Genomic DNA, 24129 nt, shown 5'->3' with positions numbered 1-24129 from the left:
GATCCACCAGGGGCCAGGCCCATGCACAGCCGCCCTACTCCCCACCGGAGGACAATCCCAGGACACCCCTGGATGCCGCAGCCTGACATGTAAGAAAACAATTAATAATAATATATATATAATATAAAATTTTTGTGTGTATAAAAAAAATAAAAAAAATCAGTGGGGGGGTGGGTTTGTGGAGAAAATGTGCCGGAAAATACTTTCTTTGTGTTTATTTGATTCCTATTCAAGAGAATTACTTTATATATAGTCAATATAGGCACAGAGTTACATTTTTTAACATTTTCTAATGGTGGTGTGCCTCGTGATTTTTTTCATGAAACAAGTGTGCCTTTGCCCAAAAAAGGTTGAAAAACACTGGTATAGGAGATACTAATTACAGCAGCATAAAAAGAGCCCCAGTGATGTGAAGGAGCCACTTTACCTTTCTAACACAACATGATCCATAATTGCTTCATCTGGATTATTTTGTGATACATAGGGATCCACATTTATTTCAGCCTCATTCCCTCCCAGGTTATAGACACACATGAGTTTGTCATCTTTCACTGCAAGGCCAATGAAATCCTTGGAAGCCTTTTAAGAGACACAGTTTTGCTTAGGACATTTTGCCAGGTCACATCCAACAACAGATTAAATGAAAACTATGTCATTTAAACATTATTTCAGTTGGTTAGGTATTCAGTTCTCTTTCCTAAAGCTTCAGTGCTCACTTCTCAGAATGATCAGTATGCAGCTGATGTTCCTGGTTACACACTCAGACACTGCCCTCTGTCTGGCTAATTATGCTCATTCTGGCAGAACAGAACCTTTGTTGGGACTCATTAGTCCGCCAGATTATAAGGATAAAGGATAAAGTTACTTATGACTTGTTGCAGATTGTTGATTTACCAAATTATGGGGCACAATCATTGCTGTATTTTGTAATGCCATGTGACATGCTGTGGGACATGTGAGTGAACACAAGCTTACATAGTTAGAGGGTGGTGTGTGGGTCTGGCTAAATCACGCATTATTCTAAAGCCCATTCAGAGCAGATCTGATGTATAAAGCCTACATTTATATTCTACCACTTGTAACTACATGCTGGACCTAAATCTTATATTATAGATTGCCATTACCATCAAACACAAACTGTAATCTAATTCTTTCTACATTTGAAGCTTATTATCACTTACATCCTTTCTTCCTAGATACATGACAAACATATCTGGAGTTAGCTGGCGCTTCCGTCGATCTGTCCGGGACGCCGGCCTTTGAAGGAAGAATGAAAGATGCGTATAGGCCTTTAAATCTTCGAGATTGCTTGGAGGGCGCACTTCAACCCCAGTTGTGCCATTAAACCTCATTGGCACTACAACCTGACAAGCAAGTATTCAAGATTCAAAAACTTATGAATTAAATGGTCAGACAGAATATGCAAAAAAAAAAAACTTTGTGTGAGAGCAAATACATGAATGAGCAGTGGGTTATTAGCACTGCAGAGTGCAGGCCTTTATTGATGACTATGTAAATTAGCTTTAACGTTACTCATAATGCCACTGACTATATCTATTTCCTTGGTGATCAGCTGTTACACTATGCACACAGGATTATAAGAGCAAATGTAATAAAAGTCTCAGTAGACGCAGGTAGCATATTTGCTTGAAAACTAACATCTTATTGGTTGTAAGAAACAAGCACTTCTGTGACTAGCGAACACAACAAACTGTGGTACTCATAATGGGCTTTGTGGAAAAAAAGGGATTTTGTAAAACTTACCGTAAAATCCTTTTCTCTCTGAAGTCTGTGGGACACAGGGACCATGGGGACATACCAAAGCTGTCCCCCATATGATTAGGGAGGGAAGAAGCGAGGCTTAGATATGATCAACTGCAGCCTGATCGCACCACTCCTTGTAGCGTTTCCATACCCTATGGTAGTTATGTGCCGAAACTGGTTTCCGTGCTGCAATCATGGTGTGAATGACCTCGGTGGAAGTACTCCCGGGTTGGGATGGTGAATGGGTCCCTGAGAGAGAAGGTCCTGCGTTAGCGGCAGGGGCCAAGGCTCTGCCCAGCTCAGGTTGACTAGGTCTGAGAACCAGGCCCTTCTGGGCCAGTGTGGAGCTATGAGTATCACTCTGCAGTGTTCTCTTTTGATCTTTTTGATGACCCTGGGCAGCAGTGGAAGTGGGGGGAACACGTAGGATAGAGGGAAGTCCCAGGGTGTTGTCATGGCGTCTGCTGCCATGGCCAGTGGGTCCCTGCAGCGTGCCATGAAGGTCTCCACCTTGCGGTTGTGCCTGGACGCCATGAGGTCCACTTTCCTGGGTCGAGTGTTTGGCGGCTGAGGTAGTCGGCCTGCCAGTTGTCTAGTCCCGGAATGTATACCGCCGATAGTGTGACGTTGTGGGCTTCGGCCCAGGATAGTATGAGGCCCGCCTCCTTGAGTGCTGTGCGGCTTCTGGTGCCTCCCTGATGGTTCAGGTATGCTACCGTGGTAGCGTTGTCGGACTGTACTCGGATTGCCAGTCCGGAGAGCTGGTTTTGCCAGTGGAGAAGTGCCCGACGAACTGCTCGGAGCTCTAGGATGTTTATTGGAAGCTGTGTCTCCTGGGGGGACCAGAGTCCTTGTGCTGTCTGTGTTTGGAGAACTGCACCCCACCCCTGGAGGCTGGCGTCTGTAGTCAGTACTATCCAGTGGGGATCCTTCAGGGACTTGCCCACTGAAAGATGTGTCTGGTGAAGCCACCAGCGAAGCGATGCTTTGGTTCTGGAGTGTAGGAGAATGGGCTGTGTCAGGGACGTGCGTGTCCACTGATCCAGAATATTCCATTGGAGTTCCCTGAGGTGGAATTGTGAGAACGGAACTGCCTCTATGGAGGCGACCATTGACCCCAAGGTCCTCATGGCGAATCTGACAGACGGTTGCGGTGTGGTCAGAAGATTTCTTACCAGCGATTGGATCTTGGAGATCTTGTCTGGTGGTAGAAACACTCTTTGGATCTTTGTGTCGAAGGTTAGTCCCAGGAATGTTATTCTCTGACTGGGAGTAAGGGTGGACTTGGAATAATTTATAGTCCAGCCGAGATGCTCGAGGGTGCGCAGCACAGTGTCTCGACTGAGTTGTGCCTTTGCGTACGAGGGCGCCTTGATAAGGATGTCGTCTATGTAAGGTGTTACTGATATAGCTTGTTTCCGCAGTTCCGCTGTGGCCACCGCCATCACCTTGGTGAAGATGCGTGGTGCTGTAGTCAGGCCGAATGGTAGGGCCTGAAACTGGTAATGTTGCCCCTTGAAGGCAAAGCGTAAGAATTTCTGATGCGGTGGGAAGATGGGAATGTGTAAGTACGCATCTTTGATGTCTACTGCTGTCATGTACTCCTGCGGGTTCATGGCCGCTATGACTGACCGTAGTGACTCCATCTTGAACCGGGTGAAGCGAATGAAAGTATTGAGTTGCTTCAGATCCAGTACTGGGCGGAAGGACCCGTCCTTCTTGGGGACGATAAAGAGGTTTGAGTAAAACCCCCGGAACCTTTGCCCAGGAGGGACCGGTGTAATGACTTGGTCGGAAAACATGTGTTTCACAAGAGTGAGAAAGGCGTTTCGTTTGGAGGTCCCTTGAGGGACTCGAGACATAAAGAATCGGGGCGGAGGGATGTTTTCGAACTCTAGGTGGTAGCCTGAGGACACGATTTCGCGTATCCATGGGTCTGTGGAGAGTTGAAACCAGGCCTCCCTGAAAAGATGCAGTCGACCGCCCACGGGATGAGTGGGGCATGGCTGCGGAATGTAGTCATGTGGATGTGGGTTTGTCGGATGGCTTGGATTGTGTGCGTCGGTTCTGCCAGTTGGTTTTGAAACAGTTCTGGTGGCGGTATTTGGGACCTGAGTTTTGCGGAGCGAAGTCTCTGCTGGAAATAGAGGCTTTGGATGTCTTGGGGGAACGAAAAAAGCGGCCACGTCGGAAGGACGTGCGGGCCCTAGGTTGGGGAAGGAGTGTACTCTTCCCGCCTGTGGCCTGACTGATGATTTTGTCTAGTTCAGGACCAAAGAGAAGTTTTCCTTTGAAAGGGAGAGTGGTGAGGGACTTTTTTGAGGATAGGTCTGCCGACCAAAGTTTTAGCCACAAGGTGCGGCGAGCTGCCACGGAGAGGGCCGACGTGCGGCTAATTACTTGAGTGGAATCAAGGGAGGCCTCGCATATGTAATCATTGGCTTCCTTGATTTGTAGGGCTAAGTTGAGGAGATCCTGTCTGTGCATGCCGGAATTGATCCCTTCAATCAGAGAAGATGACCATGATTGAACAGCCCTACTAACCCAGGCTGATGCTAAGACTGGCCGTAAGGACTCTCCTGACGCCGCGAAAATGGCTCTCAGGAAGCCTTCCATTTTCTTATCCATTGAGTCCTTAAAGGACGAGGCGTCAGGAACTGGTAGTGCTGTGTGTTTCGACAAGCGAGAGACTGGTGCGTCGACAGAGGGTGGAGAAGACCACTTGTCCAGTACTTCCTGTGGGAAGGGATACAGACGCTGAAAACGGCGGTTGGCCTGAAACTTCTTATCCGGATGTTCCCATTCGGATTGTATAAGATTATCTAGTTGTTGGTGTGAGGGGAAGGTTAAAGCAGATTTCTTTTGCCTTTTAAAGAGGGAGAGCGAGGAATCGGAGGAAGATTCCTGTTCCTTAAGATCAAGGCAACGAAATACGGCAGAGATAAGGCTATCGAGAGCCTCTGAGGATGATTTGTTGAGGTCATCCCCTCCTTCCGCCTGGTCCGAGGAGATTTCCCCCTCGCTGAGGGATCGCTCTTCCCAGGCCTGAGAGGCAGATAGTGACTCTTCTTCACTATCCTCCTCCATTGGTAGGGGAGCAGGTCTTTTATTGGTCTTTGAGCGGGGGTCCCCTGAACCCTGGTCTAATTTGTCTAATAATTTGTCAAGGCATGCCGCTAACTTGGGTATGCCGGTGGATAGCTGTAGGGCCCATGCAGGAGGGTCCTGGTTGGGAATGGGTGGCTGAGTGGAAGCATCAGCAACAGCCATAGGAGGGGGGCCCCCCTCTTGTGCGGCTATAGTAGTGGTAGCAGGTTCTGGTGCCTGTGGAGGTGCCTCAGCAGGTTGGCTGGTGCAAGAGGAGCATAAGGGTTCTTTGCGGCCTGATGGTAGGCGTTTACGGCATTTAGCGCAAGCTAAGTATTTAACCTTAGAATCGGTAGCCCTGGAAAAAGGACCTTCTGAATTGCCCTCATCCATGTTGTTAGTAAACAAGGAGAGTGGGATTGATATAGAAATACAAGCACAGTATGCACAGCAATATGAACAATAGCTCCCAACACCTCCCTATCCCATGCAGCAAGTGCTGCGATTACCAGGTCCTGCCTCCCAGAGGTTTCTGCTCAGCTGGTGGTAGCGCTGAACACCAGTTCTGCCTGTGTGTGCCGTGTAGAATGGCGCTCCCGGTTTAGAAATCGCTCCGTGTGAAGAGGAGAGTGCGCGCCTTGTCTAACTATATGCGCAGCTTGGCGCGAAGTGAGCTGCGGAAGCGGAAGCGCTGCTACGCGGAAGTGCCGTGTGAAGGTACCGCCCCCGTGTGTGCGCGCTTTGGCGCGGTTGTTAGAGTTTGGCAGAATGAGTCGGGGGGAGGCAGGCCTGATAGGGATTGAGGGCTTTGGTGTAACTCACCGTTCAGGAGCGCTGGGTATGTCTGCTATATCAAGCAGTCAGCGCGCGTGTGCAGGACAGCAGATTGTTCCTTAGGTAGGAATGGGGATTTGCTGTATGGCTTGCTCCAAGAGTCTCATGAGCCCCTGCACCGCAAATCCCACGTAGGGGGAAGCCACACAAGAGTCACTCTTTATGTGAGTGCTCTGGGTCAGCCCCTGGTGCCAGTAAGTTACTGGCCGAAGTAATCATGTCACTAATGTGAGAGGTGATCCTGTCTCCTTGAGGACACTGAAAAAACTGAGCCTTAGACAGCCAGGCAAGGGGTATAGCATAGGAGGGAGGAGTTTTTTCTTACAGTGTCCTGCCTCCTAGTGGTGGATGCTATACCCATGGTCCCTGTGTCCCACAGACAAAACAGAGAAAAAAGTAATTTAATACAGGCGCATTTATATGTAGGATCCTTGCTGAAAGTCATATTTCAGCTCAGCTTTTAGAAACACTAGTGACAGTTTTTCTTGTCTGGCATGGCATGTACAGTCAGTATGGAGAGAAGAAGAAGGTCATGCTCAAAAACAAAACTTCACTAAGCATTATTAAGAAACTAAAGTGACTAATACTAAAGGCACAATTATGTTGGCAGGGTACAGTATTTCTGACACAGTTCTACATAATAGAGGGTTTGGGACAATATCAGTAGTGTTGCACTGACTCACAAGCCAAGCAGGGTATGCCAAAGCTCAGATCCAAGCACCCCCTCCCTTTGTGGGGATAAGGAGCATGTGCTGAGCTAACTGAACACACAACCAACCTTATTTGCAGCATCTCGTGCCTGCTGAATGAGCTCCCTTATTCGACTCACACTCTCTGAGATGTTTGCTAATGGCATCAAGCTGTTAATGTGATTCATTGCATCAAACAAATCTGGGAGACTTCCTGTTAGGTTCTTTACTGAGAGTTAAAAAGAAACAAGATAAAATAAAAAATAAAGTTAGAATCCATTGCTGTTCACGAACAGCAGTGATAGAGTTTGTACTTATATTAACCATTTCATAGGTGCAGCATTATACCTTAAACATATTTAAAGCTGAAAACATTAGCCACCATAAGCTACCTATATGTACAGAAGAAAAATAGGTATGACCACCACTTAGCCAAATCACTAATAATTGTATTACAGCTTGAGGTAAAGGAATCATTTTGTTTTAAACCTATTTTTATATTCATTTTTTGTGTGAACAAGTCATAAGCAGGAAATGCATATTCCCTCTGCTGCAGCAGTAAAACATTTCAAAAAGGAAGGACAAAAAGTACTGAGCTGGAAAGATGCATCTGTCCCCTTTTTAAGGCACTGCTTACCAGAATTGCTTGCCTCTTCCAGCTTCTCATTATAATCTGCACTCTGTGTGGTTCCAATGGTTAGATTTAGTTTCTCCAAATCGCCTTTAATGGGAACTAATTCATCCTCAACATCTTCAGTGATAGCATTTGCATTTTTGACCAACTCATTGGCACTGGTGATCAGGTTGTCAATATCATCTAAAAAAACACATAATTATAGTGTGGGATACTGGGGCTCAGCAAAGCTAAGGTTTATTCTAGCAAAAGCTAGGTAATTAGAGGTTACAGGTCCTTGGCACTGGCCAACCTCTATCTTACCTCTCTTTATGCCATCAATGCTGTTTTGGACAGAAGCAAGTTCTCCAGGCAGTTTGTCCTTCTTTTCCTTTGCTTCCACTAATCTGTCTTTTATGTCTTCAAGTTCTGGATTGAGATCTAACAAAAAAAAACAGATATGTAATGAACTCTTATTGTAAAGGATATGAACAATTGTGGGTGGACTTGTGGTCTGTCCTACACTTTTTCTCTGCTTCCTTAGCTTTCACCCCCTATACCTAAGCCTTAATGCTTAGGAACTAAGTGATGAGGGGTTTAAGAGAAGAAAGCTTTAGAAGCACCTTTATAAAAAAAGGGAAACCCAGCAACAGTACTGAGAGTAAAGGGAAACCAAATTCTTAAATTCTGCCACTCATGCCCTTTCCCCCTGGTCTTGTTAATTGCATATTCACTACCCTTTGGGCTATACAAAGTTCTCAATCCTTGATGAAAAGGAGGAGGCAAGATGCATTGGTGTAACTACCATACAGTAAATCACACTTTTACCCTTATTTCTATATTCTTGCTGCAAGCAGTACAATTGTTTTATGACAAGTGATATCAATGTCTATCATAATGTTTCAATGTTATAGGATTACATAACAATAATCATTATTAGCACATCTTTGTGAAATTTACCAGATATATTTTTGGCAGCTATAGTATATAATAAATATTAGCTGTAAAAGCATTTAAAATTATGTTTTATTGAAAAATAACAACACAAGGCACATGTATATCCCAATACCTTGTAATGATTTTTGAGCATTCTTGGCTTGAGCCAACAGGGCTTCTGAGTCAGCCTTTGATTGCTTGGCTTTTCCAGGTAAATCTTCTTTTTCCACTTTCTAAGAAAGACAACATTGTTAGATTACACACATCATTAACTAAGCTAAGCACACACTGGCTGACCAATCACACCCATAAGCCAAACTACAGTGGAAGTGCAGAACCATCTTGTCCAGGGTTGGGTGAGACAACACACATGCTAAGTGTGTGGGGACCCTCTAACTTGAGAACAATGCAGACATAAGGATTCTCAAATGTTTTACTATGCCCTCCACAAAAATTGTAGATATTTATAGGGGCCTATGAACCCTGTTGGGACCAGTACATAGCCATGCATTGCACATTCACCTTTGTGACACAATTACTGACACAAGGATTGGTGAAGCAGCTTCAGCAAACACTGTAGTGCTGGGATTGTTCTGAAGGTGCAGAGCAAATAAAGTAGCACTAATATAAATGACCCTATATGGATCAATAGCATTCATACTGGCCTACAACTGACTCTCTAATTTATATACCAAACTGAATCCTCTTAGTCCTGTGGAATGTTATTTTCCATTTACCTTGTTGGGGCTCCCCAAATAGTGTGTTAATCTATGTGCATTTAAACTTACTCCCAAGGCAGAATCTGCAGCATCTTTTGCTTTGTTTGCAGCCACTTCAGCCTCTTTCACTGCATTGATGATGCTATCATAAGCACTGGCAGCATCCATAGCGCAGCGCACCAGATCCTCACTGCTAACATTCCTCTTGATTCTGCACAAGGAAATGGCGCATGTGTTAAAAAAAAACATTGCTATGATGTTTAAGGGCATTGCCATAGAACTTGCAGCAGGGGGTTATGTCGGTGCTGCCAAATGATAAATATCATTAAACCTATAAAAGCAGTAGTAGCAACTTCTGGCTTCCTAGAAACTAGTTTAATTTTTACATGCTGGTGCAAAATATATAATCTTCCCAGAAACAAGCAGCAGCTACTGGAAGTCTAATGTTTAGGGGCACATTTATGCAGTAGGTGCCTAGCAATTTTAATTTTTCAGAGTCCTGGGAAGTGCTGGAATCATTGCCTAATCTTGATGTAAATAGTGACCCCTGCAGGATACATTTTTATTAACTAGCTGTCTGTTACAGTACTCGAATTTGCAGCAGAACAGATCACAAGGTTATTATTAACAAGCAGATAAAAGTTACCATTTCTATCATTATATTAAGTTTAGTGACAGTTTATTCTTTATCTGCTAAGCTTAAAAATGTTTGACTTCTCTTGTAACTATAACACCATGTTCACATGGACTGTGTACATATGTGTGCAATTTTGAACAGAAATGTGTGTATAAGTGCATATAAATATCCTTGAAAAGGGTGCTGTTGAGGACTGGAACGTTGGACTACTTCTGTGCAATGTGTTCACAATAAAGTAAAATTATTTTTAACATAGGGTGTGCCAGTCATGAAATAATTTTTTAGTGCATATAAATATATACAGTATATATATATTTCTCCTTGAGAAAGGTCCTAACAAGGACCGAAACGTTGGTTTTAACAATATATCTACAATAAAAATTTTTTTGATGAAACATTGAAGGGTGTGCTGGCCACAGATGATTATTTTCTATATATATATAGATAGATAGATGCAGCAACGAAGAGATCCGCAGTCACAGGGCTTATAAAATAAATGTGGTGTTTATTGAGTAGACTAACAAATCGGCTATATCACTAGCCTTTTTCAAAGTGACTCACACAACAAAATCAGTGTCTAATAAACATTCAGTGGCGGGAAAAAGTGGGAATGGCGTCATCTACACACATCTATCATTAGGGAGAATTCCAATATTGTGGATAAACAAAAATTTCACAAAAGGGTATATATACACAGGGGATACAGCAAATTACAACTATCTACAAGAGATTATAGAGCAATTGGAATGATAGAAAAGCACAACATTGTATACTGATACAGCAAAAAAATGATAACCCAACTTGTTAAAGGAACAGTAACACCAAAAAATGAAAGTGTATAAAAGTAATAACAATATAATGTACTGTTGCCCTGCATTGCTACAACTGGTGTGTTTGCCATGGGGGCAGCCATTCAAAGGAGAAAAGGCACAGGTTACATAGCAGATAACAGATAAACCCCCATTATATGGGGCTTATCTACTAGTTATCTGCTATGTAACCTGTGCCTTTTCTCCTTTTTTCCAGCTTGAATGGCTGCCCCCATGGCTACACAGCAGCTTATTTATATAGTAGCTTTTCTGTAGCAAAAACACCAGTTTTTTGCAGAGCAACAGCACATTATATTTTAATTACTTTAAAGCACTTTAATTTTTTGATGTTACTGTTCCTTTAAACAGTATTAGCAACATTATCATGTATTTGTTATATAGTTTATCAGGGTGCCTTAGATTCAGTGCATGAATAAATCATTTACTCTAGGCATATATCACAATAATTGAGAGCAGCTAGCATTGTAGCTAAAATCTGTCAGGGACTCTATTGGTAGTGAACATACTGGCATCAGACCATCCTTCGGATCAATTAATAAAACCAAATCATGTTGGTGAGCAATGGAAGCAGCTTGTCCTGCTGCATCCATTGCGCACCAATATGAATGTTTATTAGACACGGATTTTGTTGTGTGAGTCACTTTGAAAAAGGCTAGTAATATAGTCGAAACATCTTCTCAATAAACACCGCATTTATTTTATAAGCCTTTATTTTATAAGCCTTGTACAGATCTCTTCGTTTCTGAATCTAGTTCTTCACTTGGACCTGCACCCAGGCTACTGTAACCTATGTGATCTATATATATATATATATATATAGACTGTACATCATATACGCCAAGGGGCTGATTTAACGAACATAGATGCTGAAGTGCAGCAGTAATAAAAACAGGAAATATCAACAAGAAGACAGGAATGACAGAATATATATATATATATATATATATATATATATATGATCTTGTATAAAGCATTTTTATGCACCAGAATATTTCAGAGCCCCATGTGTTTAACACAACAGTAGAATTTCATACATGCTACGTTAAGAGCCATAAAAGGCTTTACTTTCTTGAAAAATTACACTAAAGTGAAGTTAGTACTCACTCAGTCAGCTGATTGGCCAGATCCTGCAATGACTGTGCATGTTTTTCAGCCATAATGACCAGCGGTTCCTTACTGGCTGCCTTTGACAGAGTGTTCACTTTCTCACTGAGCTCCTGTTTGGCACCATCCAGTTGAGCAGCAAGCTTCTCATATTCCTGTCAAGAAAAATAGCTTCATACCTTCTGCTATGGGCTTACCATTATATATACAGATACAGGACCTAATATACAGAAGGCTCGAGGCCTGGGGTTTTCCAGATAAGGGGTCTCTCTAATATGGAACACCATACCATAAGTTTGCTAAAAAATCATTTAAACATTAAATAAACCCAAGGATTGTGTTGCCATCAATATGGATATGATTGTTCAACCTCTGGAACATTTTTATAAACACATAGGGGCAGATTTACTAAGACACGAACGCTCCGAGCATATTTTCGTCTAATTTTTCTTCGCATGCTCGACTTTTTCGACGCCTGCATGACTTTTTCGTATGCTTGCATGACTTTTTCCTACGCTTGCGCAAAAAAATCGGAAAGGTTCGGTACGAAAATTTTGTGACTTTCACATCGCCAATACGATATTATTGTGACTAATACGATTTTTCGTAAGCATTTTCGTGATATTTGCAATCTTCAGAAATTTTTGTATCCAATCCGAATTTATCCCATTCGGGTTTCGAACTCATGATTTCATGAATCTGCCCCATAGGGTTGATAAAAATTAGGGTTTTCGGCAATGGCTTTTTCACTATTCCCATTCAATATCTGAATAGGCCCCAGTTACATATTTACTGGAGAGGCCAACATTTTGGGCCCATGTATGGCAGAGACATTGCTAAACGTTTTCTAGAGGAAATACCAGCCAAAAAAATGACTTATTTCAAGCTTTACAAGGTAGGCAGCACAAAATCCTAACATCACCATTTGCAATAAAGTCTAGCAACCAATCAGCAGGTAGCATTCACCAATCTGCAATTTGCACACAAATCTGACTAATTTCTATGGGTTACCAAGTCTGGAGCAAACAAGTTTACTCAAGAATCCAATTTACCTAGAATCCAATGAAAACACTATGAAAAACTACTTTACATTAGAAAAAGAACCATTCAAGTTTTACATTATTCTCAAGTATTCTCAATTATCAATAATTAGGAAATCTTTTATGAAACCCTGCAAACATACCTCTTTACTCTTCTGCAGCAGCCTTAACATACTGTCAGTCTGTCCCAAGCTGGTCTCCGCTGCATTGAGATGACTTGTTGCCTCTTTCTGCTGCCTGGTAAGATCTTTAACCTTGTTCTAGAACCAAAATGAAAAGCTTTTTAGGTTTCATACAATATCAAGTGTTTCTTTTAGTAAATTATCCAAATACCCAAAAAGAGTTCCCTGTTCTTCTTTTGACATTTTCTCCTGATTGTATTCTGATGGCAGAATTGATCAACAGGTGGGGCTGTTGTTTCAATTTCATTATATTAGCAGTCTAAATATTGCTACAGTACTAGCTTGAAATACAGAAAAAACATAATGAATGTAAATAGCAATCATGCTTTGAAGAACGCTCTGTAATTTTCCATCAATTTGTTTTGAGAGTTTACAGCTCTGGACAACCAAACATGGCAATTTTTTGGTTCACAAATAGCGCACTTTTTTTAACATATGAATTGGGGTTCAGACTGGCTCTGTATTCAACTAAATCTTTTTCAGTATTTTGCCAAATCCAGAAATTATGGATTTGATGCACCCCTAATTCATATACCATGGTCGTTGGCAGAAGGCCAAAATTCACAAGACTGCTCTCATATTATTACCTTTATGTCTTGTAACACTGCCGCATTGTCTGTATTTATGTTATTTGCCTGCTTGATTTGCCCATTGGCCTCGTTTAATACAGCGCGAAGGTCATTCAGTTTGGCTTCATAGTCATTAATAGATTTGGTGATATCTCTGATCAGGTTCTTATTCTGATCTTGGTGCTTCTGAAACTGATTCTTTACACGATTCAGTACTAGAGTGGAAAAATATATATTAGTGCAGTAGAGAAGAAGAACTGAACTCAACTTCTCAATTCAAATCTTTATCCTGATGCTGAAAGAAGTGTACTACACCTTCACCTCAATCCACCCTAGCTAACTAGACACTAAGACCAAACTACCTCATGAGCACAATGGCAACACCTTAGTCTAGCAAAAACCTGGCTCATACCTCCTCAGCTTAAGGGCTGTGCATCCTAATTTTGTAGCCATAAGTGAACAATATGCTCAGCACTGCTGGTTGCTTTCATGGCAAATTGTACATTGCTCACAAAAGGCATCTACTTGTGCTCATCCCTTTGAGCATAATAATAATATTTAATAAAGAAGGACCAAAGGGGGTGCCTATATCCTTCCCATGTGCTGCTCCTATTGAATGCAGCAATGCAAGGGACATACAGGTTAAATACAAAGACTGGCACAACTCTTTGGATTTTATTCCAAGAATGTATTTTGTGCAATACAGCAGATGGAGCTAAAGCATATTGGAATTATATGTTACTAATTCAAAGGCGCACATATAGTGATAGCCAGCTAAAATGATTCATCCACTTACAGGCTTTAGCTTCTTCTTTTTCAATGGTCGCTTCTCTTTTCTGGGAGCTGAAGTTTCGTTTTCGCATTTCACTTAACATTCGCTGAGCTTCTGCCATATTTTTGCCGAGATCACCAGAACCTGTGCCCCCCTCTGCACTTGCAATCTGTCTAATAAGGACTTAATAGAAAAAAAAAAAAAAAATAATCAGCACCATACATGAAAAATGCAAATGCCTTTAGTTTTTGCCATCTGCAGGCAGAGTATCTAAATTTATATGGCAAGTATACAAACGTAATATGTGTAATATGCAACTGCTGAATAATTAAGGTGTAAATAGATGCTGGGCAGTGTAAGCCAGTGACAGTAGCAGAATTGATAGGTAATATTACTTATGCAGAAAAAGGGCGTGGAACCAGATTTACACATTTGTAAATCGAGTCGAGAATGAAGATGAATAAAACACAATAAAAATATGTTAACTGCTAAAACTATACATTGTTATAGACCTATAGGACCTTTATATAAATCATAAACATTCTAGATGTTAAATGTCTACATAAACATACTGTTGATGTTCTTGAGCAGAAGATCTATTGTGAGGAGCAGCTGACTACCACTGCGGAAGGTTTCCTCTGCATTCAGAGCTATTGTTTCATACTTCTTAGCATTCATTTTTGCCTAAGGAAACCACAGAGGGGATGTGTTATGAACAGTTCTTTAGTCAATGAAATTGTTCCCAGCTCTTTCCCAGTGGCTCACCTTTTCAAGCAGGGCAGTTATCTCTTGTTCCAGGGTATTGGTTTCTGTCCCCATTTTGTCAACTTTGAGACGCTGACTTGCAAGTTTACTAATGTAGCTGTCATGTTGAAGCTATAATTCAAATAAGAAATGGGCACAGAAAGATGGTTATCCAGTCCATAGCACTACCTTAAACTTGTAGGATAGATGTATATTTTGTTGTTGGACCTACTAAAGGTGGCTTTATTATGGTGTGGATTAAACTACAAACTTTTTTGCATTTCTAAATTAACTACAGCCTGATGGATGAGTGTTAGCTGAAACACTCCCTATGGAGTCTGGTTTAGGGTTTCCCAAGATACACACACCAGTGATACTTCCTTGATACTTGGAGGTGCTTGACTTTCATTATATAGGTGGAACTGCTGCATGGTGTTAAAATAGTAAACAGTGCTTTCCTATGGAAGAAAGGTGGGGTAAATGTATGAGGTCCCAAGATGGGGTTGAACTACAAATTGTAGGGCTTTGGATAGTATATCTGTAGACTTAAGATGCAGCTGCAGTGGAGAACCAAAGGATTGCCATCCCTAAGGTATGTGATTGGGTACTTTTGTATTCACAGATTTATGTATGTACAGCATATAGATACCAAGATTCCTAGCTCCCCATCTCCCCACACAATATATTTGATAAAATTCTGGATCCAGCTATACAATTGTGCTTCCAGTGTACCAGTACAAATAGGAGACTATAAGTAATTCAGTACCGTGTATACTCGAGTATAAGCCGAGTTTTTCACCACCAAAAATGTGCTGAAAAAGTCACCCTCGGCTTATATTCAAGTATATACAGTAACTGTATCCATCTTATAAGCATCTATGGGATAAATCCCTGTTGTGCTGGGAGACATGCTGCATTGCAATGGGAACACACACAGCAGGATGGCAAGTACTTGATACTTAGTATGGCAGCTTCCTTAGCCTTCCCAAACTTGCCTGACAGTTAAAAAAAAAACTTAGCAGTAGCTGCTGCATTTCCAACCCTAGGCTTATACTCGGGTCAATACGTTTTTCTAGTTTCCCTATTTAAAATTACTGTAGGTACCTCGGCTTATATTCGGATCGACTTATACTCGGGTATATACGGTACTGACAATATCTTTTATATGCCCTGCCTTTGGTTAAAATATGAGCAGTTTAACAAGTTTTAACTTTTATGCTATAAGCCTTGCACACTTTTGCCACAGGAAAAGGATCCCTCTCAACTTAAACCATTGGCTCAAATTACCTTTACTTCCCTGATTCGTGCTTCCAAAGCTCCAATCTGCTGTAAAGCCTGGGTGTTTGCCTTTACGTTCTGGAGCTGCAACTTAACAAGGTTGAGTTCATCAACCATTCTGGCCAGATCCACCAGAAGAGAACTAACACAACCATCACATGCTGAAAGGAAAGATATTAATGCAGTAGTTTAATGGCAGTAAGTAGACCAATGAAGTTACAAAGCCCAAACAATAATTTCAGACAATGTAACAAAACATGCACTCTACCCCTATGTTTAACAGAATAGGAATGACTATGTTCAGAGGTTGCCTTGAATTCCTTCTGTCACTAATGAAGACCATTTCTGGGTATCAGTATATTTCATCTATTCATGATTGTTCCCTAATCTAATGGGGGAAGATTTATCAAATATCAGCAAAAAATTACTTTCTTTTCACATTTTATCACCAGTGAAAAAGATCATTAATCAATTTTCTAGCAATTTTTTTTGCAGGACTTCCCACAGACTTGCATAATGATAAATTCCGCACAACACGAAAAACGTTTCACATATTTTTTTTTTGGTGAGCTAATCATTTTGTTGCCTTTAGGGTAAAAATGGTTTTTAACTCAAAGGGTATGTTTTGATAAATAAGCCACATTGGTACATTGTTTTTTTTAATTCTGGAGAAAAGTACTGAAAGGATTCAGAATTAAATGTTCTTACCAGGAAAAAAATACAAAATGTAATAAATTTGGGAAGGTCCAGGAGCTTATTAAAACTTTACATCTTTGACCCCCCCCCCAAAAAAACTAGGAAATCATGATAAATACTGGAAAATTTTCAGACAATTAAACTTTTTCAGTGTTGATAAAATGTGAAAAGAAAGGATATTTTCCCAACCTTTGATACACCTCTAATTAGTTTTTAATCACATGGACTGCCCGAGTCTCACTATGACTGGCTTACAATATAGCTTCTTTTCCATGAGTTAAAATGATTTACCTAACATGATTTTACTTTATCCCCTTCACTGCATCAAATTATATCAACATGGTCATTTGCCTTTTTAAAATGTGCAATGCTAAAAACGACTATATGACTTCATGACCAGGGGTCCCTTCTTTCGCAAAGCCAGACCTGTGAGTAATATTGATAAATATATGCAATACTTACAATCATCATTCTCATCAATATCTGTATCTTTAGGTTCCTCATTAAAGCATTCTGTGCAAAAAAAATAAGCATGAAAGGTAAATCAATAAAGTTCTTTTCTATGACTTTTAGGTTGTAAGATGAACCGTGCCATAAGGAGGAAGCCATGAAAAGGAAAAATGATAAGTCAAGTAGGGATGCACTGAATCTAGGATTCGGCCAAGATTCTGCCTTTTTCAGCAGGATTCGGCCCAATCCATGGTCCTGGCTGAACCAAATCCGAATTCTTTTTCAACCTTTGGTAGCTTGACTTGCAAAGGCAAATTAGGATTCGGTTTGGTATTCATCTGAATCTTTCACGCAGGATTCAAAGGATCCAAAATAGTGGATTTGGTGCATCCCAAAAGTCAAGCCTACCATGTCCATAAATCTGTTGGAATGATTGCTCAGCAATGACACCTAACTTTTGGTTAACATTGGTGACACAATTAAGAGTTTGCAATTACTAATTATTTAGAATGAAGGTATATGAAGGTGTAAGTACATGAAGGATAAAGGACATGAAGCCACAACCTGTTTTTCTTTTACTTTTTTGAGGTCCTACTTGCTGCTTCACAGATGGCTCCTTCCAATTTATTTATTTTTTTCAATAAATAATGAGTGTTAGTAAATCACAGATTTGAGCACTCATTTCAGTTCTGGAAATCATCCATAAGAAAGGACATAAAATATAAAAGCCATATCCATTACACGTGCTTAAAAAAAGCCATATTTAGATGAATAATAGGGTTGATTCACTAAAGTGCGATAAAACCAGCGCTATTTATAGCATGCGTTAAAAATTTTATTGCGTCTTATTATTCGTGTCAATGCACAATTCACTAAAAGGATATTTGCGTTAATTTAGACGCGATGCTGTTTGCGTTATTTAAGTCGCGAAGACTATTTTCGTCCGGTATTTGATGCAACACACACTAATTAACCCAGCGCTCTACTTGTAAAACTACTTTTTTTGAAAATGACCATTTCCCTGCAAACTGGAGGCTGCATCACTCTAGGGCCAACACAGACTTGAATAAATCCCACTGCAAAGTCCATATTGTGTTGCCAAAAGCTCATGAACTGTACTTTTCTATAATTACCGCCTGCCCCAAGTAGGTGTTAATTTTTGCATAGACAAATGCGTTATTTAGAGCGTCTAAGTGTTTGTGAATCATGCGTTAGTATTATTTCTGCGTGAGAATTAACGCTATGCGGTAAAATTAACGCATTCGGTTGCACGCTATTTAACGCACGCGATATGCGACTTAACGCATGCAATAATACTTTAGCGAATCGCACTTTTTTCGCGTCAATTTTAACACAAAAAAGCATGCGATAAGCGTTATCGCACTTTAGTGAATCAACCCTAATATCTCTTACCTCCAGTCAAAGGGTCGCAGCTCCTCAGCTGGCCATTATTCCCACAATTGCAGGGCTGACAGCTACTTCCAAACTTCAATGGATTTCCATAATACCCTGGTGCACATCTGCAATACAATAGCAATAACATGAGGGCTTGTGTACGGCTTCAAGTGCAATGAATGTAATTTTGAGCAAAATCACCTTGTTTTTCCCAAAATGTGGCTTTTTTTCCCCAGAATTCCAGTGTCAGTGTGGTTGCAAAGGTACTAAAGCTTACTGAAAAGGACAGGTGATCATCTCCTGCAACTCCCAATTAGCTGAATGGAAAATGCCAAGCAAAGGGACTACAGGCTCTCTGTTTTGTGCCGGTGAGCACTTTCAAGCCAAAGAGCACTTAAACATTTAGCACTTGGCATTACCCAGTGCTTATCATGCCATAGACAGCAATCAATATTTACAGGGAAGAAGCAAACTTGCTTCCCTGAGAATACTGCTTAACAAATATAATTTCAAATATCCTAAGTTTATTTATTTTATACTAAATATTCCTTCAGCTCCTGGTTCTCACCTTTCGCAGCTCACCCCAGCATAGCCTGGCTTGCACATACATCTCATGTTCCTGCCAGTTCCAACACATCCTGTTGCAAAGCTGTAAAATAAGAATAGTGCAAGACTGAGCAAAGCACATAGGGGCAACCTGCCTATACACAACTTAAAATCATCCGCAAATAATTTTAATGGCAATGGCCTGCAAACTTCAGCGAACACAAGCAACTCAAGCCCAAAAACACTAACAGCCATGTTTCTGAGCTAAAACTACATGACTAGTAAGTGCGCCCCAACATGAAGGTGACTGCCATACATTTCATGCACTTTGTGATTCCATCCACAGAGCTACTAGTAGGATGCTTGGATTCCAATGCTTTGACCAAAATTTGAAACAGCTGCAGTTGAACCCATGAGGTAGGGAAATGGACAGGTCAGTTGCCTTCACACTGCACTCTCATATTGAGATAAAAAAGGTCTTTGTTCTGCACTGTTAGAATATAAGCTACAAGCACTGCACTGAAATGGTGAATTGCACTAACCTCGATTAGCTATTTACCCATGCTGTCACTGCCAGTTGATGGAAGCAGTAGAGTAACAACTGGCATCTTAGGCCCCTTCAGATATTGTTGATCAACAGTTCCCAGTACCCTTTATCAGCCCTCGGCTGCTCTTGATGATCATAAGATCATCTTATTATGGAAACTATATGTCAACAACATCAATAAAGGGCTTCAAATTTCCCATACCTACAATCCAGTATCATACCCTGCAACCATGCACGGAAAGGGCATATAATACCTGTTTGATGGTACTGAAAGAGGGCATGGACAGAGGCGGCAGTTTCCTAGAGTTGCATTTCCAGTATAGCCTTCTTTACAAAATTCACAGTAGTCACCTGTTGTGTCATGAAGACAGTTCTGCAACAAAAAGCATACACATTACTTACGACAGGGATGAGCCTTTCTGACTCTATGCATGTCATGGTTTTTTACTAATTTTACATGGAACCCACACTAAAGCTGGTCACACATATAAACATGTGCTTAATTGGGCAGATTGCTTTAGTGGATATTAGTGGAATTTTATTTTTGCATAAACATGAACAATAAGGCTTTCAAATATTTCAATGTGTTTTATACAGTATACAACCCCTTATTAAGCAAAGGTCATATCTCACCACTATTACATGCTTACATCAAATGAAATAATGATTATTTTTTTGCCTGCATGTCTGTTATGGGATAATTTCATGCAGATAACAGTGGTTATTTTCCAGACCACGACTGATTATAAAGGGCACATACTTTCAAGGGAGACATGATGAAATCTGGAGTTGCTGATTGTACATGATGGGTCTCTATGTTGAGCCTCTGATAAACTATACATGTGTTCTCTTTCCACAGCACAGAAATCCTGTAATAGCTTGTCCTGTCTGCGCAATGAACCACATTCTGAGGCACTCCCTAAAAGGTGCTGAATTGCTAACATTACATTATAGCTGCTCCTTAAAGGGGCAGGGTACTTGTACGGGGTATGTTTAATAGTTTAAAACATTTCAAGTAGCGGTGGGTGATGACTTTTCTAATGACACAACTATTTACAATGAATATCAGCAAAAAAGCGTTAGTGGTTCTTTCATCATTCAGCATTAGTGCTGTCATTTAGCATTATTACAGGTGTGTTAGTCCTGAAACCCTTTCACTGTTTTGCATGAAAACTCCCAATATCATTGGTCACAGGGTTGATGATACTGCAAGGTGTGGCTTACACCAGGGCTCACAGATCAAGTTTGGCATCCCAGAGTTATTAGTGTCCACCTACAGGGTCCATTATTAAAAGGGGAGACATGCAATTCCTAACTCTGTAAAGATTTGTTTAATTTGTTATATATGTTATATGTGATACATGCCACAGGGCACTTCTTATATTGTATACATAGGCACTTAGTTTGCATTTCATTGTGTGCACTAAATATATTCACAGAATATTATGGGTTAAATGGAGGTGAATATGGACTGATCCTCCTCTTCCTGTGGGTATTTAAACACTTGTTTGTATTTGTACTAATAGGCTTGATAAAGGGCTGGAGTGAAGCCCGAAACGTTGCCTTTGGCACTTAGTAAAGATTCACATTTTTCAAAACAACCGGAGTGCTGCTGTTTTCTTCATTCTTAACTCTGTAAAGCTGTAATTTTAGAGATATGTGAATAATCTCAATAGAAAGATTTTAGAAAGTGACAAGCTTGCTACAAAAACAAAGGCAGTAGAAATGTTCCCTCCTGAAACACCTGAGCCTTTTGTGCATCATATTATAACCATCAATAAGCAATACAGTTATGGGACCTGTTATGCAGAATGCTTGGGTCCCGGGGTTTTCCAGTTAAGGGGTCTTTTCATAATTTGGATCTGCATACAGTACTTTATGTTTACTAAAAAATTATTTAGACATTAAATAACCCCAATAGGATTGTTTTGCCTGCAATAAGGATTCATTATCTTTTCATTGGGATCAAGAATTGTTAGGTACTGTTTTATTACTACAGGGAAAAAGAAAATATGTTTTAAATTTTTAAATTAACTGATTAAAATGAACTCTGTGGGAGATGGCCTTTCTGTAATTTGGAGCTTTCTGGAAAACAGGTTTCGGATCCAATACCTGTGCAATTCTAAGGGGCTGATTTACTAATCCACGAACGGATCGAAAGCATCCGAATGCGTTTTTTCCGTAATGATCGGTATTTTGCGACTTTTGCGTAGCCATCGCAACTTTTTTGTAAATTGTCGTAACGGCTACGAAAAAGTCGCGACAATTCACGCAAGTCGTAACAGCTACGAAAAAGACGCAAAAATTCACGAAACAGTCGCGACAACGACGAAAAAATCTCAAAAAATACGAAAAAGTCACAAAATGCTCATTTCCAATCCGATTTTTTCCCATTCGGGATTCGGATTCATGGATTAGTAAATGTGCCCCTAAGTGTACTTGTTTTTTCATCTGCATTAGGGATGTACCAAATTCAGGATCTGGATCAAAATCCAAGCACCTTTTACTTGAATAGGATTTAGCCAAATACTAAGGGGCCTATTTATAGAAATGTGTTGTTTAATAGAATTGCAGCAAAACAATACAATCTCAAATATTCTGCAAATAATAAAATGATTAAAAGCCCACCAACATGGCATTTCTGCTAATACATTTACATATCTGGAAGGCAAATGTTAATATCAGAATTTTTGCATATTCCTGCTGTGTGCTACTGCTTTTTATTTTCATGTACATTTTTTTGTGTATTAAAGGGGCTGTTCATCTTCCAAACACTTTTTTAAGTTCAGGTTCTTTCATATAGTACACAGATTTAAAAACTTAAATAGCCTGCATGTTTGGGTGCTACCATGGAGTGACATTATGGGGGCATCTCACTAATATGTACTGTAACTAGTGGTTTGGTTATAAGCAAGTAAATGGTTACAGAACATTCAGTATAAAAGTAATTTTCATAGATGCCCAACAGAAAAATTTATGTGCAATGAGTCAGACTGTGACATGCTATTTATTATTAACCTTTGGAGCAAAATTTTGTTTTCATAATTGCTTTTCATTGCTTGTGTTTTGCCAAGTGTTACCTGCTAACCTGGCATTCCAGCCTTGGGAACAGCAATTTTCTTGTGTTTGATCTAAGGCTAGGGGTAAAGTCCATCACTTTCCTTTACAATACTGTTTCACTCTTGGGCCCCTAAAAGCTTATAAAGCATTGTATTGCCAAGATAGCTAAGATTGATGTATTTGTTGAGCAGTACTAGTACTAGAACTAATATGTGGCTAGTTAGCACTGTCAAACTTGAAATTAAATTATACTTTCAAGCCAAGCAAAGGCTAAGGGACAAGAAATTACCAGCTTTTAACTCCCTTTTCTTGAGAATGTGTTATTTTTCAAACAGTGTCAGTGTCTCACCAATACCTCAGTGTCTCACCAAATTAAAAGGGACCTTTTCCCAACAATATTTTTTTGCATAAAAGAAAATGTAATTCTAATCAACCAGTATACATAAATGACAGTGGTTTGTAAATGTAACTGTAATTGTTTATATTCTCTGCACTGCTGGTTCTGTCTCCTAAAATAATATAGCAGAAGTTAGCTAACAGACCTGAACGAGAACTGACTTCTGCTACACTGTTTCAAGAATCAGAGCTAGAGAACTGAATGGGATACACAAACACTGCATCCAATAACAATTATAACTTTTTTAATTCAGCTAGACATCCCTTTAATCTATCATATTTCCTAAAAATGTGCTAAAGCAGAGCTAATTATTTGACCAAACCTGCACTGATCAGCATGTGCATTGGTTATTGGCATGTGATTTTCTGTGCATAGGGCCATAATAAGGAGCAAGACCATCTTAGTGTTCTCAAATCCCAATAATTATCAAATCCTTAATCCCTTTTCCTCTAACCACCGATATCAATTAAACCCTGTGGCATGGTGAATAGGGCCCCTAATTATAACCAATGTGGTGAAAATGTAGTTATTTCTGACCATGGCATCCCCTTTGACCCCCAGGCCTTGGTTAGGTCACACAACCCCTGCATCACTGGACTGCTAATTCATATCTACAGGGATCAGACTTCTTGGGTTGAAGACTGCATTTGCGCTACATTTGCTCATTCTTGTGATCTCTTAATTAGGCGAAAATTCACTAAACTGAGCAATTTAGTTACTCCCTATATAGTGTGGGTTTGTTGATTACTCTGCAGTCAAGGTGGAATTGTGCTTTATACAAAATTTGCAGATGGATCTTTAGTATACATGCCTTACAGTCATTTGTTTTCCACATTAATATATGTGGGAATACAGTATCTTTTGGGAATACAAAGCCGTATTCTGAGGTAGAGGTTCTGCTCTAAAGTCCACAAATGCAAATTTTTAGAAAACCAGTGTGCCCTGCATGTGCATCATATGCTTTGTTTATTAAACTAATACAAAGCATGCAATTTAATTGATCAATATATTTACAGAAACCCACAGACATTTAACATACAGATATCATGACAGAAACAGAAATGAAAAAACTGTTAGTCAAAGCCAAAGCTCACAAATGTAAAACATTTGTTTGAATCAGCATTTTTTGCTCACAAAGCACTTTTTGGTACCACCATCTAATCATGATGGTGTCGACAATTATAGCTTATTCTAACGTTGCTATTCAGTGCATATTTTTGCACCAAATTCTGGAGATGCA

The 24129-nt window shown here is 40.2% G+C and overlaps 1 protein-coding gene across 1 annotated transcript in view; it reads right to left on the bottom strand.

Annotated features, from left to right (window-relative positions):
- Positions 1-24129, bottom strand: part of lama3 (laminin subunit alpha 3) — a 137426-nt gene that overhangs the window by 23838 nt on the left and 89459 nt on the right. Inside the window, exons 42-59 of the mRNA XM_031903840.1 lie at positions 19687-19805; positions 18908-18988; positions 18358-18464; positions 16957-17007; positions 15808-15959; positions 14542-14652; positions 14349-14460; positions 13801-13959; positions 13023-13219; positions 12397-12513; positions 11214-11368; positions 8712-8853; positions 8057-8156; positions 7312-7428; positions 7012-7191; positions 6464-6603; positions 1182-1364; positions 428-579 (exon numbers count right to left, since the gene is read on the bottom strand). Of these exons, the coding sequence (XP_031759700.1) occupies positions 428-579; positions 1182-1364; positions 6464-6603; positions 7012-7191; positions 7312-7428; positions 8057-8156; positions 8712-8853; positions 11214-11368; positions 12397-12513; positions 13023-13219; positions 13801-13959; positions 14349-14460; positions 14542-14652; positions 15808-15959; positions 16957-17007; positions 18358-18464; positions 18908-18988; positions 19687-19805 (2375 nt within the window). The remainder of the gene's footprint in view (positions 1-427; positions 580-1181; positions 1365-6463; positions 6604-7011; positions 7192-7311; positions 7429-8056; positions 8157-8711; positions 8854-11213; positions 11369-12396; positions 12514-13022; positions 13220-13800; positions 13960-14348; positions 14461-14541; positions 14653-15807; positions 15960-16956; positions 17008-18357; positions 18465-18907; positions 18989-19686; positions 19806-24129) is intronic.

This window comes from Xenopus tropicalis, chromosome 6 (assembly GCF_000004195.4).
Source record: "Xenopus tropicalis strain Nigerian chromosome 6, UCB_Xtro_10.0, whole genome shotgun sequence".
In the NCBI taxonomy this organism is placed as follows: Eukaryota; Metazoa; Chordata; class Amphibia; order Anura; family Pipidae; genus Xenopus; species Xenopus tropicalis.
This window is presented reverse-complemented; position numbering and strand designations above follow the sequence as displayed.